The sequence below is a fragment of the Podarcis vaucheri genome, assembly GCF_965113315.1.
Source record: "Podarcis vaucheri genome assembly, chromosome: 5".
NCBI classification, from domain to species: domain Eukaryota; kingdom Metazoa; phylum Chordata; class Lepidosauria; order Squamata; family Lacertidae; genus Podarcis; species Podarcis vaucheri.
This window is the reverse complement of record NC_138763.1, coordinates 59,725,194-59,739,342: the sequence shown is the minus strand read 5'-3', so window position 1 is coordinate 59,739,342 and position 14,149 is coordinate 59,725,194. Positions and strand designations below refer to the sequence as shown.

At 37.9% G+C, this 14,149-nt stretch overlaps 1 protein-coding gene across 2 annotated transcripts in view; it reads right to left on the bottom strand.

Annotated features, from left to right (window-relative positions):
- The window catches only part of DOCK1 (dedicator of cytokinesis 1), a 361,394-nt gene that overhangs the window by 58,325 nt on the left and 288,920 nt on the right, over window positions 1-14,149 (bottom strand). For both annotated transcript variants that reach the window (XM_082222828.1, XM_082222829.1), the window contains exons 34-38: window positions 10,136-10,221; window positions 9,790-9,946; window positions 7,831-7,871; window positions 6,179-6,269; window positions 794-913 (exon numbers count right to left, since the gene is read on the bottom strand). In XM_082222828.1, coding sequence (XP_082078954.1) covers window positions 794-913; window positions 6,179-6,269; window positions 7,831-7,871; window positions 9,790-9,946; window positions 10,136-10,221 — 495 coding nt within the window. The remainder of the gene's footprint in view (window positions 1-793; window positions 914-6,178; window positions 6,270-7,830; window positions 7,872-9,789; window positions 9,947-10,135; window positions 10,222-14,149) is intronic.

Here is a 14,149-nt window from a genome sequence, read left to right as displayed (position 1 = left end):
CACTAGCAATTCCCCAAGCATATTCACAGACTTGACTTGAGCCCATGTGCACTTTAATTAGTCACAAACTAATCTCTGCAAAGTAAATACCTATATGTGTATGTAGGAGTGTGGGGAACTCATTCTTCTTTGCTTCCATATACAAAACTCCTGGCATTTGTCAGTGAGGCCACCTGAGCATTCTAAACAAAAACTTGAAAAAGCTCCTTCCTCCTCTTCTTCCACCACCATCTTCCTTGCCCCAAAGTGAATCTTGGGACAAGCAGACATGGCTCATCACAACCCCTGAGGCAGAGTTTTTTGCTTTCTGAAAATCACCTCCTACCCCTCTGTCTGAATCCAAGAGCATTACTTCAGTATTGGGACATCATTGGACACAGCCCTTTTTTAATTGCTGTGGGAAGTCCTAAAGCTACCAGCTGGATAGAGCAACTATAATAGGAGCTGCCAATTAGATGGCTAATTGGTCATGCCATCTTACTCTCCCCCTGCCTTAAACTCTCACTGTTTTTACCAGTATCAGCTTATCATCAATAAATCCCTTTAGAATAAGATGTGCCTTTCCTTCCTGGTAAATTGCACACTAATCTATGCCCTTTCTGTTTATTCAACGTTTTATGTATCTCCTGTCATCGTAATTAGGCTCTAGCTTCCAGTTTCTTTATAAAAAACTTTGCAAATCTCAACTTAAGAGCTCACGGAAGGTCATTTGATGAATTCTTTCTTTGTCATTTTGGCACATTTGTAGCTTGCAATTTTGCAGTAAAAGCAATGGAACATGCTTCCTTATTACCTTGCCCTTGTCAAAATAATGGATAATTTCTTGATAGAGCTGATCTTTTAGTTGTCCTTGTGTGGCCGCCTGGTATCCATCCCTCTGTGTAAGATGTGCTGCGCATGGTTCTTCTGACCACTAAATTAAACCATGGAGAAAAAGAAGGGAATAACAGGTAAATGATATGCCTATAACTGTGCTCTATTTTAAACAAGCCCATGTGATGGATTCGCAAGTTGTTTTGTGGGTGGGAAATATGACATCAGTGTTGACACCTTGGAGTTATCACCCACTTTTGCAACCAACCAACCACTCTTCATACATTCAGGTTAACTGATCAACCACAGACCAGAAAAGACTTTACCTACCAGAGCAGGGGCTAAATAAAAAGCTCTTTCAATTAAAATGACCTTGCATTCTTGCTCAGTGCACTCAGTTTTACATTGCAAAAGAGCCTGCAGCATTGAGTGATGTCAATATGAGTATAAAGAACTGTAAGGCGCAAAAGGAAAAGAGGCAGATGTAATGTGGGCGTATAGAGTAAAGAAAAAAGTTACGGATGGAATTACAGAAGGGGCTCAACAACATGGAATGTTCTTGTTCTCAGAGCTTTGGAAATGGCTCCGGCCACCGCAAGTTGAAAAAACTTTCAAAGGCATAGTGGATAATATATGCCATTCAGTTAATAGAAAAAGACATCACTGACCACAGTTAACAGAATCAAACTTCTGCAGACTTCAATAATGGTGTGTTTGTGTTTGTGTAATTGGGGGTGGGGGGAGAGTGGGGGTGCTTTTATCCTACTTGAAAAAGATCCTGCATTATTTTAAAATCAGCAATGGAATAACACTATAGCATTTTAAACACAGCAAGCCTGTCTGATTTATAGGTTAGAGCTAATGCTCTTTTTACTTTTTAATTAAGTCTTACATTCAGCAAGGAGAAAGCTGTTATTTTTCCAGGTATCTGACTTCAAGTAATTAACAGCAGCAAATTAAGAAACTTATCTTGATTTTGAAATTTTATAAGGCAGCAGTAGAATCATTATAAAATTGAAATTCATTACGCTTCTATGCATGATAGAGGTATTGTGTTGTAGCCTCAATTAAATAAAGAGAGGAATTCAGGAAGAGAACATGATTTGGCCTAATGTTCTATGTATGAAATATACTGCTATATTTTAAAACTTGCCATGTCTTACTTTTCAATTCCTCTGCTTGGAAAATGATGTGCTTAACATATCTGGTTTATAATTCAAATTTGTAACCGGAAGCCATTGAAACAGAATAAAGTGACTTTTATTTAATTTTCTGCTATATGCCTAGAGGTGCATATCACTGCAATCCTCAAAGCACTGACTTGCCTGCATGTGAGCTATGGACCAGATTCAAGGGGTCAGTACTTGCGTACTAAGCTTTAAATGACCCAAATGACTGTACCTGCTTTAATCTGGAGGAGAATGTCAACTTGTCTTCATCAGATGGAGAGAGAAAGAGGATGGTGACAGAGGATGGGGCACTTTCAGTGGTGGTACCCTGTTTATTGAGATCTCACTGGGAGAAATCAGGCAGTCCTCCTTTCTGACCATTTTGGAGTAGAAAATCAAAATGTTTTTATCTGGCAACCTTTGCACAACTCTTGTACTGTGGGTTTTTAACTGCTGTTGTTTCACATTTGCCTGGATTTCATATTTTATGTTTGAATCGATCCTGGGTTTACTCTTGGGAGGAAGGGTGGGATATACATGAGTAGACAAACAAATTTTGAAATGTGTAGCCAACCAGCCACTTAAAAATAATGAAAGCTTAGCTTGGACAACACTCCTCAAGGTTAATATACAGAATACAATTCTCTGTAAAGGTGCATGGGGTCATCATTGGATCCCAATCTTATGGATGCTTAGCTGGGAGTAAACTGTACTAAACTCAGAAGGGACTGAGTTAATATGCAAAGGGTTAGGCTGCCTATCTTCACGATTTCTTTCCCTGCACATTGTACCACTCATTAGCAATTTAAAAAACTGCACACACTTTTAATAAAAGCTCTTCAGTGACAGCTTTATCCTTTAAGTGTCACCTGAATATCATTGACATTTTCTCTCTCTTTTTTAAATAAAAGACTTACAAATCAATTTCAGAAAATATGAGTATATAAACTTGAAAATGTCTTTGTATAGGTCCTACAAATATGCTCTACACTTTTTCTACTGCTACATTAACAAGCTTCGGCTGCTATCTATTCATTCCCGCCCCACCAATGCATCCTGTTTGTCCTATACTAAATCTTTGTACCTTTAATTCCCCCCCCTTAAATATTTTCTTCTAGAAGCATCAAAATAAATCAGTGGCTACCAGTGTTCATACCAGCTATTTTTGAAATGAATTATACAAGGGCATGTTGCACATAACATTATCCCCATCAGAAAATTACTTTTACTACCATCTAGAAATATTGATGAGTTAGAAAGGGGGCTTCTGCTTCATAATTCAATATTCTACAGCACACTCCAATATCGCCAAATGTTTGGTTCTGTTCCGATAGAATGGCTTGCTAATTTCAAGATTCAAGAGACTACTGTACTGAAGTTATGCATCTACACCTTTAACCTTCTGTTTACAACTATTTTTTTGGAAGGCCTAGTAGTCTGAAAACCTGATCTAATGTTTCGTAGGACAATGTTCTACATCTATACTTCTTTGTTACAACTGAATGGCATATGTTTCTATTCCTTTAATTTTCTGTCTAGAACTATTCTTTTGGGAATCAATCAGTTGTTCCAAACAAGTAGAAATATGGAATATTGTCTAAAGATGCACAGTATCATTTACTATAGCTTTTCAATACTAGGCAATGCCACCAATGGAGCTTGTTCTGAATATTATGTTTTTCTTTACAGTGGTACCTCGGGTTATGTACTTAATTTGTTCCGGAGGTCCATACTTAACCTGAAACTGTTCTTAACCTGAAGCACCACTTTAGCTAATGGGGCCTCCTGCTGCTGCTGCACCGCCGGAGCACGATTTCTGTTCTCACCCTGAAGCAAAGTTATTAACCTGAAGCACTATTTCTGGGTTAGCGGAGTCTGTAACCTGAAGCGTATGTAACCTGAGGTACCACTGTATTTCTGTTTTCTGCCTTCCAAGGGTCCCAAAATTCCAAAATATGCCAAGGACAAGCAAACCCTACAACTGCTTATTTGACAACTACCTCATCACAAGATGTCTTTGTTTAACTGGAACCCAACCAAAAGGGATCCTGAGAGATTCACATTCAAAGGGCCAACAGAGCACAGAAACATAGCAAGCTGCCTTACACCTGTCAGACTAGCTCAGTACTGTTGATATTGACTGTCAGTGGCTCACAGACAGCCTTATCTGGAGAGGTCTGAGACTGAACCTAGGACAAGGCAGATGCTCTACTAACCGAGCTATGGCATTTGGGAACGTAAAGAACCATCATCTTCAATACTGCATTCCAACTACAGTGGTACCTTGGTTTAAGAACAGCTTAAGTTTATGAACAACTTGGATTAAGAATGCTGCAAACCCGGAAGTAGGTGTTTTGGTTTGTGAACTTTGCCTTGGAATAAGAACGTGTTTGCTTCCTGTCAAGTGTGTTCCATTTGTAAATTGAGTCCCACGCTGCTATGGGAAAGCATGCTTTGGTTTAAGAACTCTTTGGTTTAAGAATGGACTTCCGGAACAGATTAAGTTCGTAAACCAAGGTACCACTGTATATGGCTTTGTCCGTTTGCTTATTTCTCCATGTCTACATCCTGATCCAGTATTATATGGTATCTTATCAAATACAAAAGTCTGTGCACATAGGTAATTTATAAGGCTGTGTTAGTTCTGTAAGGCTGTCTTAGTGGTGCTTAGACCACTGGGGGTTTGGAATTCTTCAGAAATCTAGATGGGACAATGCTACACAAAGGCACCTTGCTGTGGAGAAAAATGTCTTGAACAAATCTATTATTTGGGCAAGGGAATAACATACACCCACTGTGAATCAATTTTCTGCCTAAGCACATGCAAACTCCTCAGAGCAAAATAGTTAGAGATAACTATCACTTCTTTAAAGAACTCAAAATGTATTTACTGGAAAAATCCCCTTATGGAGGGAAAACTTTTTATAAGCAAGTTATGCTGTTCAATGTGTTTTTCCCAATTCATTGCATTAAAAAAAATAGAAGTGAAAAATAGAAGTGAGAAGAATTTACAGAAATATACTTCTACAACTGAAGCATATTGTGCTTGTCCCATGAATGTACAATGCAAAAAGGATTGGAAAAAGTAATTATTTTGTCTTAACAGAACATATCTAGCTTAACTAGAAACCTGCTCTGGTTCAATACGGCTCCACAAGACATCAGTCAGCAGAATGGAGGAAGGAGAAAATTTCTGGTGATTCTGCAGGCATCTGTACTGCATCAAAATTTGGTTTGGATGGTTGAGGGTATGTTTAGAGCATCTTTTAGAGAGGAATCTCTGAAAATTATCTCGCTCCCCCTTCTGTTGATGAATTCAGTATCAAAAAGATATTGAGTTCTCTGAATTAAGCAGTAGATAAGAGAATGGGCTGTTTCATATTTAAGTTATCGTATCAGAAGACATGTGGAAAAGTTTGTCTACCACCAGAGATCTAATAGGTCCGAGGTGTTTTTAGTATTATGAATTTGTTTATTGTATAGTTCTGCAAATGAAGATATAGCAAATAGTAATTTATTGATGATGTATTTATAATGTTTATTATATTTTTGGTCAGGATCCAGCTTTGTCGCTGGAGAAGAAGGTGTCCTTGGTAGCTGGTAAGAAAACTAGGTTGGTAGGATAACTATGACAATTCCTGGATCAATATAGCTTGACCACAGTTGTTTTCTATGGAGCAGAAAAGGTTCCTGCACTCAAATCCTCCTACGACCATGGTTAGACAGTTCACTAGTTTCACGGTACAATCCTACACATGCTTACTCAGAAGTCAGTTCCACTGTGTCCAACAGTCCTATTTTAAGCTAAATATTCAATCTCAAAAACTGTCCCCCCTTTCTTCCCTTGTTTCAGCCCCTCAGGCAACTCCAAATTCTCCTTAGTATTTTGACTTAGAAAAACAGTAAGTTCTCTAGTTCTGAATCTCATCAACATTGACAACTGTATGGGAAGTTTCTTCACCAACCCAGGCCCTTCAAATGTTATACAGTGCTGGTAGGCGGCAGATGACAAAGCACACCTTGACTAACAATCCGCATTCATATTTTGTTTGTCCCACAAAAATGCTGCAATTCTAGACCTAAGCTTTCAATTTTTCTGAATCATTTAGTGCATTTTACAAGGGAGTGTTTCAGACTCAGCGATCTTGCAGCTTGCAAAACAAATGCTTAAAGACAGTACATTCGAACTATTATACCTTAAGCAGCTTTGCATGCAGCAGTAAAGTGTAGGCAGCTTCAGTGTAGTTATCACATTCTTTGTGCAAGTCACAAAGCTTGTACAAATACCTACAAGTAAAAAATTAAAATAAATTCTCAGTAATGTCATAAAACAAGGTCAAAGGGCTTAGCAGTTAAGATTCCTATGCTCAAATAGAACAACATATAACTGATGTACTTTAAAACTCATATTTTATTTTATTTTATTTCATCTGATCAGTATGTAGCACACAGCATGTCAAGAAACTCAACAACAAACAATAATGTACTTGTGCATTTTATAAGGTTGTAACTTCAGTGTCTATAAAACTGAAACTATTTTTTGATAGCTTGGTGTCTGGAGATTTGCAACAAAAAAGTTATGATGTTGGTATAAATGTGTGTCTTTCCTAAAATGGGCAGTTAATTTGTTGTTTCAAGAAGCCCTCCAAGAAAACCACTGGCCACTCCATAGCTAAATTGCTACCACAACTAAGGCTACAATCCTATACACTCTTCCCTGGAAATATGTCCCAGTGATCTCAATGAAACTTACTTCTGAGCAGACATGTATAGGATTGTACTGTTAAAGGGGAAAGAAATCTATTTTTAAAAAATCACTAAAATTGCTCTTAACATATGCATGGTCAAAATGGAAACTACAAATGCATAAAAGGTTTTATCTCAAATATGTACTATACCTTTCTGAATATTTGCTCAGATGGTATAACAAACCTTTTGGTAATTAGTAGCCTATCCTGGGGATACAAGATTTTGCTACCCACCAGAGAATGGGAGAATGCAGTTGGGACAATAAAAAGTACAATAAAAATTAATGAGCAATCAGTCTAGCTGCAAAGAGGAAACAAGTAATTAAAACAACCCCCCTGCACCCCTAAGCAATGAACAGAAACAATTTCAGTGAGGGGGGGGGCAAAATAAAATAAAAGGGCCAGTATGCGAGAAGCAACAGTGCCTATGAAAGAAGAGGAGAAAGAGGGAAAATAGCTACTTAAAAGGCTGGTAGAAGGGAGAAACGTAAATTCAGGTTTTATCCAGTACAGCTGTGTTTTAATTACTACAAAAAAAACCCCAGGTTGGGGCAGGGAAAATGAGAAGACAAATAGAAAAGACAGGGAAGCAACTAATCACTAATGCTTGGATTCTCTATTAAAAAGTAAGTTTTATTCATAACAGACTTATTGAAAGTAATGGACCTAAGTTATGTCCATCAATTTTAATGGGTCTACTCTAAGTATGATTCATGTGGGATACAACCTTAAGCGAACAAATGATTCCATTCTGGAGAAAAGTGGTGTGAAAGCAATCCATGAGATTAGACATCTATATATACCTAAAATATACAATATTCTAAATATTTAAACATTTAAAAATCAACCTAATTATAAAAAACAGGAGGAGCCATACCAATCCTAGCATTTCTCTTAACAGAACACAGACTCAGTTTTGAAGATTGTAGGAACAGTCAGAAATGCAAATTGTATATTGGGCATATGAACGAAAGAACACATTTAATTAATCTTACAGACTCATGTGCGCAGAACAGATAGCTGTTCCTTTTATTAGTGCAATCCCACAGCCCTCTTGCTTTATAAGAAACACAGTGTCTAATAAAGTTAGGTTTACAAACCTTATGTACATTTCTTCTCTTTCAATCTCTTTGTAGAAATTCTGGAACAAGAAAAGAAAAGAAAAGACATTAGAGATTTGTCAGTGAGCCATACATATATTAGGCATATTTATTACATTAGAAACTCATAGCCACGTAACATTAGCCTCAAACTGTGACATGAAACTTGCTCCTGGTTAAAGGAGCTCATACATTCTTATAACTGTGAAATCTGCAAATAGTACTTTACATTTCACTGCAGAGATTCAGTATTTTCAGGGTAGGGCATTTTCAAGTCATACACCATTAGCTTTTCTCGGCTTTCTAATGTACAAAACATCATAATGTGCTAAAATGAAATTTCAAATTTCAAAGTAGTTTTGGTAATAAATCATACATTCTTGAATCTAATACTTTCTTAAGTACTGGAGTTTAAAAAAAAAACAAAACTTGACAGGACTATTGTGAGGATTAATGAGAAAGAAAATAACAGAGCACTTTGCATGCTTAATTTGGTAAGGAATAATTCACTTAATAAAAAGAATGCATGTTTCTCCTGCTGTCACACCTTCTAACTTTCAGTAGCGCAAGAACTTGATGAACGTTTTCAACCTCGACAGACTGAGATGGAATTCAGAGTGAAATCTGAAAGTGAAGTATACTTTATGCTACAGTAATTCCATCAACAACGGGCCACTCTTATGGAAAATAACGATCCTGGAGGTGGAAATTGCCTTGGAAGAAAATCCCCCAATAGTGTGATTATGAAGTATCTCTCATTTGAGACACAATTTGCTAACAGACCAACTTAGTAAAGCCTCATGTCCACCTGCTCGCTGTATCCTTTGCATGCACTGATGTTTCTTCTGCACTGTACATAAGCCTATGAAGATACTTCTTCATGTATCTAACAAAGTAGCCTGTAGCTCTAAAAGCCCACACACTTTAAAGGTGCCACAGGACTCTTGTCATTTTTTAATAACCAGGCTATTTTACTGAAGCTAGATTTTATCACTGGATCTTCTTTTCCTTGCATTTGTAGTGTACTTAGATGGATTATGACAGCAAACCCATGCTGCAAATGGATTAATACACTTCAGAAGTGAGGATCTGGGGAATTGAAAATAGAGGCAAACGCAACAAATACAAGTTATAGAGAAGAGCTAGAAAAATAAACCTCTTAAACTTTTCCGGTTTGATAAATTGCTCTAATTTCCTTTATAACTTTTGAAAAAGCAATGGAAGCAATCCTAGTGCCTTAAAAACAAAAAATCCTGTAAAGTTTCCAACAGGCAGAATCTTGTCACTCTAATTCTACTCAGAAAAGCAGGCAGTCTCTTCTAAAAGCAATCCACATTTCACTCTACAGATCATGATCAATAGCTACTTCCAAGGACTCTCTCCCCTCCTCAAATTAAGTAATAGCACTACTCCTGACATAAAAGTTAAATAATGAGACGGATATCCTCTTAAACGATAGTTCAGTTTACCAACAGTACACTCATGCAGTACAAATACCAATTAGAGATATAGTTTTAAACAGTAAGTTGCATATTCTGCAAGTATTTCTAAGCTTATTAAAGCATCAAGTATGTCGTGAGGAATCCCAATGATCTAAAACTTTGATTATCAAACTTTTCTGAACACCTAAGTTCATCTCGCGTCCTCATCCTTAGATAAAAGCTTTCATATTTATCTGAATTTCTGAATACTTGGGCCACACTGATTGTAAAATTGTGCAAATCCGATTTTGATTTTTTTTTTTAATGAATAGCTTTGGTCAAACATCGTAACAGTTCTATTTTTCCTATTAAGACTATGTACATCTAATTTCATGACGTTTCTCTTTAAAATTGGTTGTGGTTGTTGTTCTTAACTTGCTAAAATAATAAAAGGTATGTTTCCTAGCAAGACCCCACTGTTACATTTACAAATTCAGCAGCCACTCTAAATTCAGCCAGTTCATTTCTTCTCACTCACCAGCACATTGACAGTACAGCTCATGCGGTTTTCCTTGTTTTCATCATGCATAATGGTTCTGTAATCCAGAAGTCTCTCCATCAAGCGAACCACAAGTTTAACAAAATTTTCACCATTTTTGGCAAGGTACTTATGTTTTCTACAGTGTTCCAGGAGACTGAAAATATAATTACAAAAACATCGTTAATCACACTCGGGAGCAGGAACTTAACTAAGGTGTAATTTTAAATATTTTGTATCATTAACATATTTTAATTATTCCTAGGCTCCTAAATTCATTATAATCTTATTGGTATCTCTCTTGACTATGTTCTAAGACAAATCCCACTGCTAAACCAACACTTACATTTTGTCAAATAACACTTTATACTGTTCATCTCCTCTGCCTCCTTCTACTTCATGATCCAGCTTTGTGATGATCTCATTTTCAAACTACAATTAAATAGAACAAGCATAAATAATCAGCACACAGCAAATATTTCATTTTATTACTGTAGAAATCAATGAGTCATAGATTTGTTAAAGCTCACAACAAGATATATGACCACTGTTTTTCAGCTTGATTGGCTTTTAACAGTTTGAGATCTCTCATATTAGGCCATGTGTAATGATCTGTTGCCCAACGAGGATCTTTCAATTCAGAAAATACTTGGTCATGTTGTTAAATGGGGCTTAGACGATTGCTTTAAGAAAATCTAAATAAGGTATCTGATTAGCCGAATAAGGGGTGGGGAATAACACGCCGAACAGGCACACAATGTCCTTTACAATAATTATAATAGCAACAAATGCAAGCAATTTGAAGCATCATTACTGATGATATATAACACCTTAGGCAGGACTGCCAATTGCATCATCCAGTTGGATGAGCACCCTAACATCTATTTGAACTAGAGAAGTTGGCTCACCTCAGAACACATCTAATGGATATCTCCAAAGATATTTCATTGGGGGATGGAATTTGTAAGCTGAAGCAGAAAAGAGCTAGTCAGGAGGTTAAAGAGAAGGGTGTAACAAGACCATAGGGATGGAAATTTTATTCTGGCAGAAGCATTCTAAATTGGATGGTGGCATTATGACAAGTAACTGAAGCAACAGATTATTATTAATATATTCTTCTCATACACGTATAGTCTTATTTTATTATAATATTAAATCAATAGTTGTACAGTTAAAGGTATCTGACATGCTGCAGCCTCATTTCTAAGAGTTATAAACTAGTGAGTAAGTGTACAGAGAATTGGGCTGTTAATGTGGAAGATGAAGAGCTTTTGAGTTGCAGGTCCATGTTGATGCTGAGAAGTTAAGTGCTAGCTCCGCATTGAAGATTTGGAGTAGAAAGACCACAAATTTTTAAAAATCAGTAGAACGCTTAAAAGTTCAACAATTCCTAGCAATTATTAACTTAATTATTTGTGTGCGAGACTGGACCTAATGGTCAGGGGTACCTTTGTGTGCGCGCACATCATTGGCCAGATGTGATAGATATATGGAGTCGATTCTAATTTTATTTCTCTTGCTTTAACTTTATATCAATGCAATGGTGTTAGGAACAAGTTTTCCTCTCTGTTTCTTCCCCTTCCCCTTTCATGAGGTAACACCCAAAGTTCTCCCTGGGTCTTTTTCTATATCATAAAGCCATGGTTGGACATGCATTCAAATAAATGTGCAAACCCATAATCTGGTCTTGATCACATTCTAGCCAATTCACATGTAGCATGAAACCACGGTTAGCACCAGCAAGGAGTAGTGCCACCTTTTCTTTCTTTCTGCCCATGGCAGCCATTTTGGGCTGACAACCATGACAAGATCTGAATACCAGCACCTCATTTTTCACTCCAAAAAGCTATGGTTAACAGTCTGTGCAAAAACTAGAATGATCCAGGATAAAGCACTGGGATTGAGCGCTCCCCCTACCCAACGTGTCATTAAAAGTATGTTGTGATACTTTCAGTTTCAAGGTATCTTAGCTTGTTGTTACACAGGAATCAGAAATTGTGGTTTAAAACAAGCTCTAGTCAGTTTCCAAGCAAGTCAGCTTCAAACTAGAGTTTGCTTTAAGACAGAAAGTCAGGTTTGTATGTAAAAACAAGTCAGGCTTATTTGGGGTGGGGTGGGGAATAGCTGCACAGGAATACCAAAGGAGGGAGGGGTCACTGTGTGAGCCAGAGCCATAGGTTTGTATGTGAACAAGCCTTACGTACAGAAATGAGATTAAAGCAGCACTGTTTAAAAAGCCCCAGATTATCCACATGTTGATAGTTACATAATGAAAAGCAGCTGGGCATGTTTCAATTTGCTGCTGTGTGCCTGGCAGGGCTCTGAATTTTGCAGTTCCCCCACCTTCTGTTCCCCCTCCCCATTTCACAATGCTCGATAAATACCGTATAACTTGGATCTTATTGGTTGCAGTTTAGTATTGGAATCTGACTAGTGTCTGACTACTATTGCTGGCTGGCTGTGTTTTTGTTCTCTTTGTAGAATTACTGTTTTATATTTGGGTAGCAAGCATGATGCCCTCCAGATTTTGTTCATGTCTCATCATCCTTGACAGATACTGGTCGGGGCTGATGGGACTTGGAGTCCATCATCATCTGGAGGCCACTGTGTTGGCTATCCCTATTTTATATGTGCACCCCACCCTAAGATCAATTGATATAGGGCTGGTTGGAAATGTTTTAATTAATAGATAAAAAGAATTTAATTAGTAGATAAAATAAAAAAATAAAGGGCATAAAGACTGCAATCATACACATCTGGGGAGCAACGTTATAGTTCAGCGACTAAACTATATATTGAGATGCAATGTTAGTGAGGGTGTCAGGGATTGGCTAGACAAAGAATGGTGGGGCACACCAGCTGCAGAACCCCCAAGGGAACCTCCAGAGGAAGGCACAGAGCCTGGGGATTGGCGGTGGGAGGGAGAAGATTGGGCGAAGGGGTTGGATGCTGAAGGGGAGACAGGGTTTAGTGAGCAGGAAGAGCTGGTGACAGAAAGCAGTTCAGACTCGAAACAGAGGAAGGAGCGCAAGCGGCTGCTGAAGAATCCAGGGAACGCTCCCCCCCCCCTTCTGCTGAGACAAGCTCCCCTCCTGGTCTCCAATAATGCACAGGAAAATGAGGAGAACAGAACAGAGGCCAGAGGTACGCAGACACAAGGAAGTCTAAGATTCCTTGGGAAACATCCGAGAGAGGAGGAGCCTTAGAAAGAGTGGAAGGCAAGACCTACTGGGAAGGGTTGCTGAGTTGTATGTTGCTTCCTTGAATAAAGAGTTAATTCCACTGAGCCCTGTGTCTTTCGTGCTGACCTGTGTCTGACTCCAGCATGACAGAGTGAGAGAAAGGTAGGCAAGGTTATATAGAATCTGTCAACATGTGAGGTAAATGCACTCAAGGCCCAGATACTACAGGGGATCTTGTAGTGATTTTAACTAGGGTGGTGATTTTTTTGATTTATTTTTTAGCCCTTATGTCTTCTAATTCCATTTTGTGCCTTCCAAGTTTTCTCTTACATACACTGATTGCTTCTAAAATCCACTCTGCTTATCCCAACTTTTCATTTATTTCTACTACTTCTCCTAACTAAAGAGGAAAAAGCCACCTTCGAATTTTAATGAAACCTCAAGTGTTCATATCATAATAAATTATGCAAATAATGTGCATAATTCAAAATGATTACAGGTTTGGGACTTACTTGTCACTAAGATAGTATATACATTAGAGGCATCAATCATTCAAACCGATGTTGCCTAAAAGTAGTCTGGCAATAGAAAACGGCCTCTACCTGGGCATACAACCAAATCTGAAAGGACTTTAAAAGTCCTTTACAGCACCAGTCTGGTATAAAGGATGAGAACACAATAAAGGATGTATAGCACAGGGAGTCCAAGCAATTGATTTCTATGGCAAGCATGTGCACTCCAACTAGGAGGAACAATATATTTATTTTATTAATAATAATAATAATAATAATAATAAAACATGTATATTTGAGCAACTATATATCAGGGAACACTTACAAAAAGATTTTAAGTCCAGTGTAAACTCTAGCTAAATTTTGTTTGCAAAGAGCAGTCAATCCACTTTGGAGGAATGTTCTTTTGAGATGCCACATTTTGGAGAAGAAAATGGAATTACAGTCGTACCTTGGAAGTCAAACAGAATCCATTCCGGAAGTCCGTTCGACTTCCTAAATGTTCGGGAACCAAGGCACGGCTTCCGATTGGCTGCAGGAAGCTCCTGCAGCCAATGGGAAGCCGCAGAAGTCACAACAGACGTTCGGGTTCCAAAGAACGTTCACAAACCGGAACAATCACTTCCAGGTTTGCTGTGTTTGGGAGCCAAAACGTCTGATTTGCAA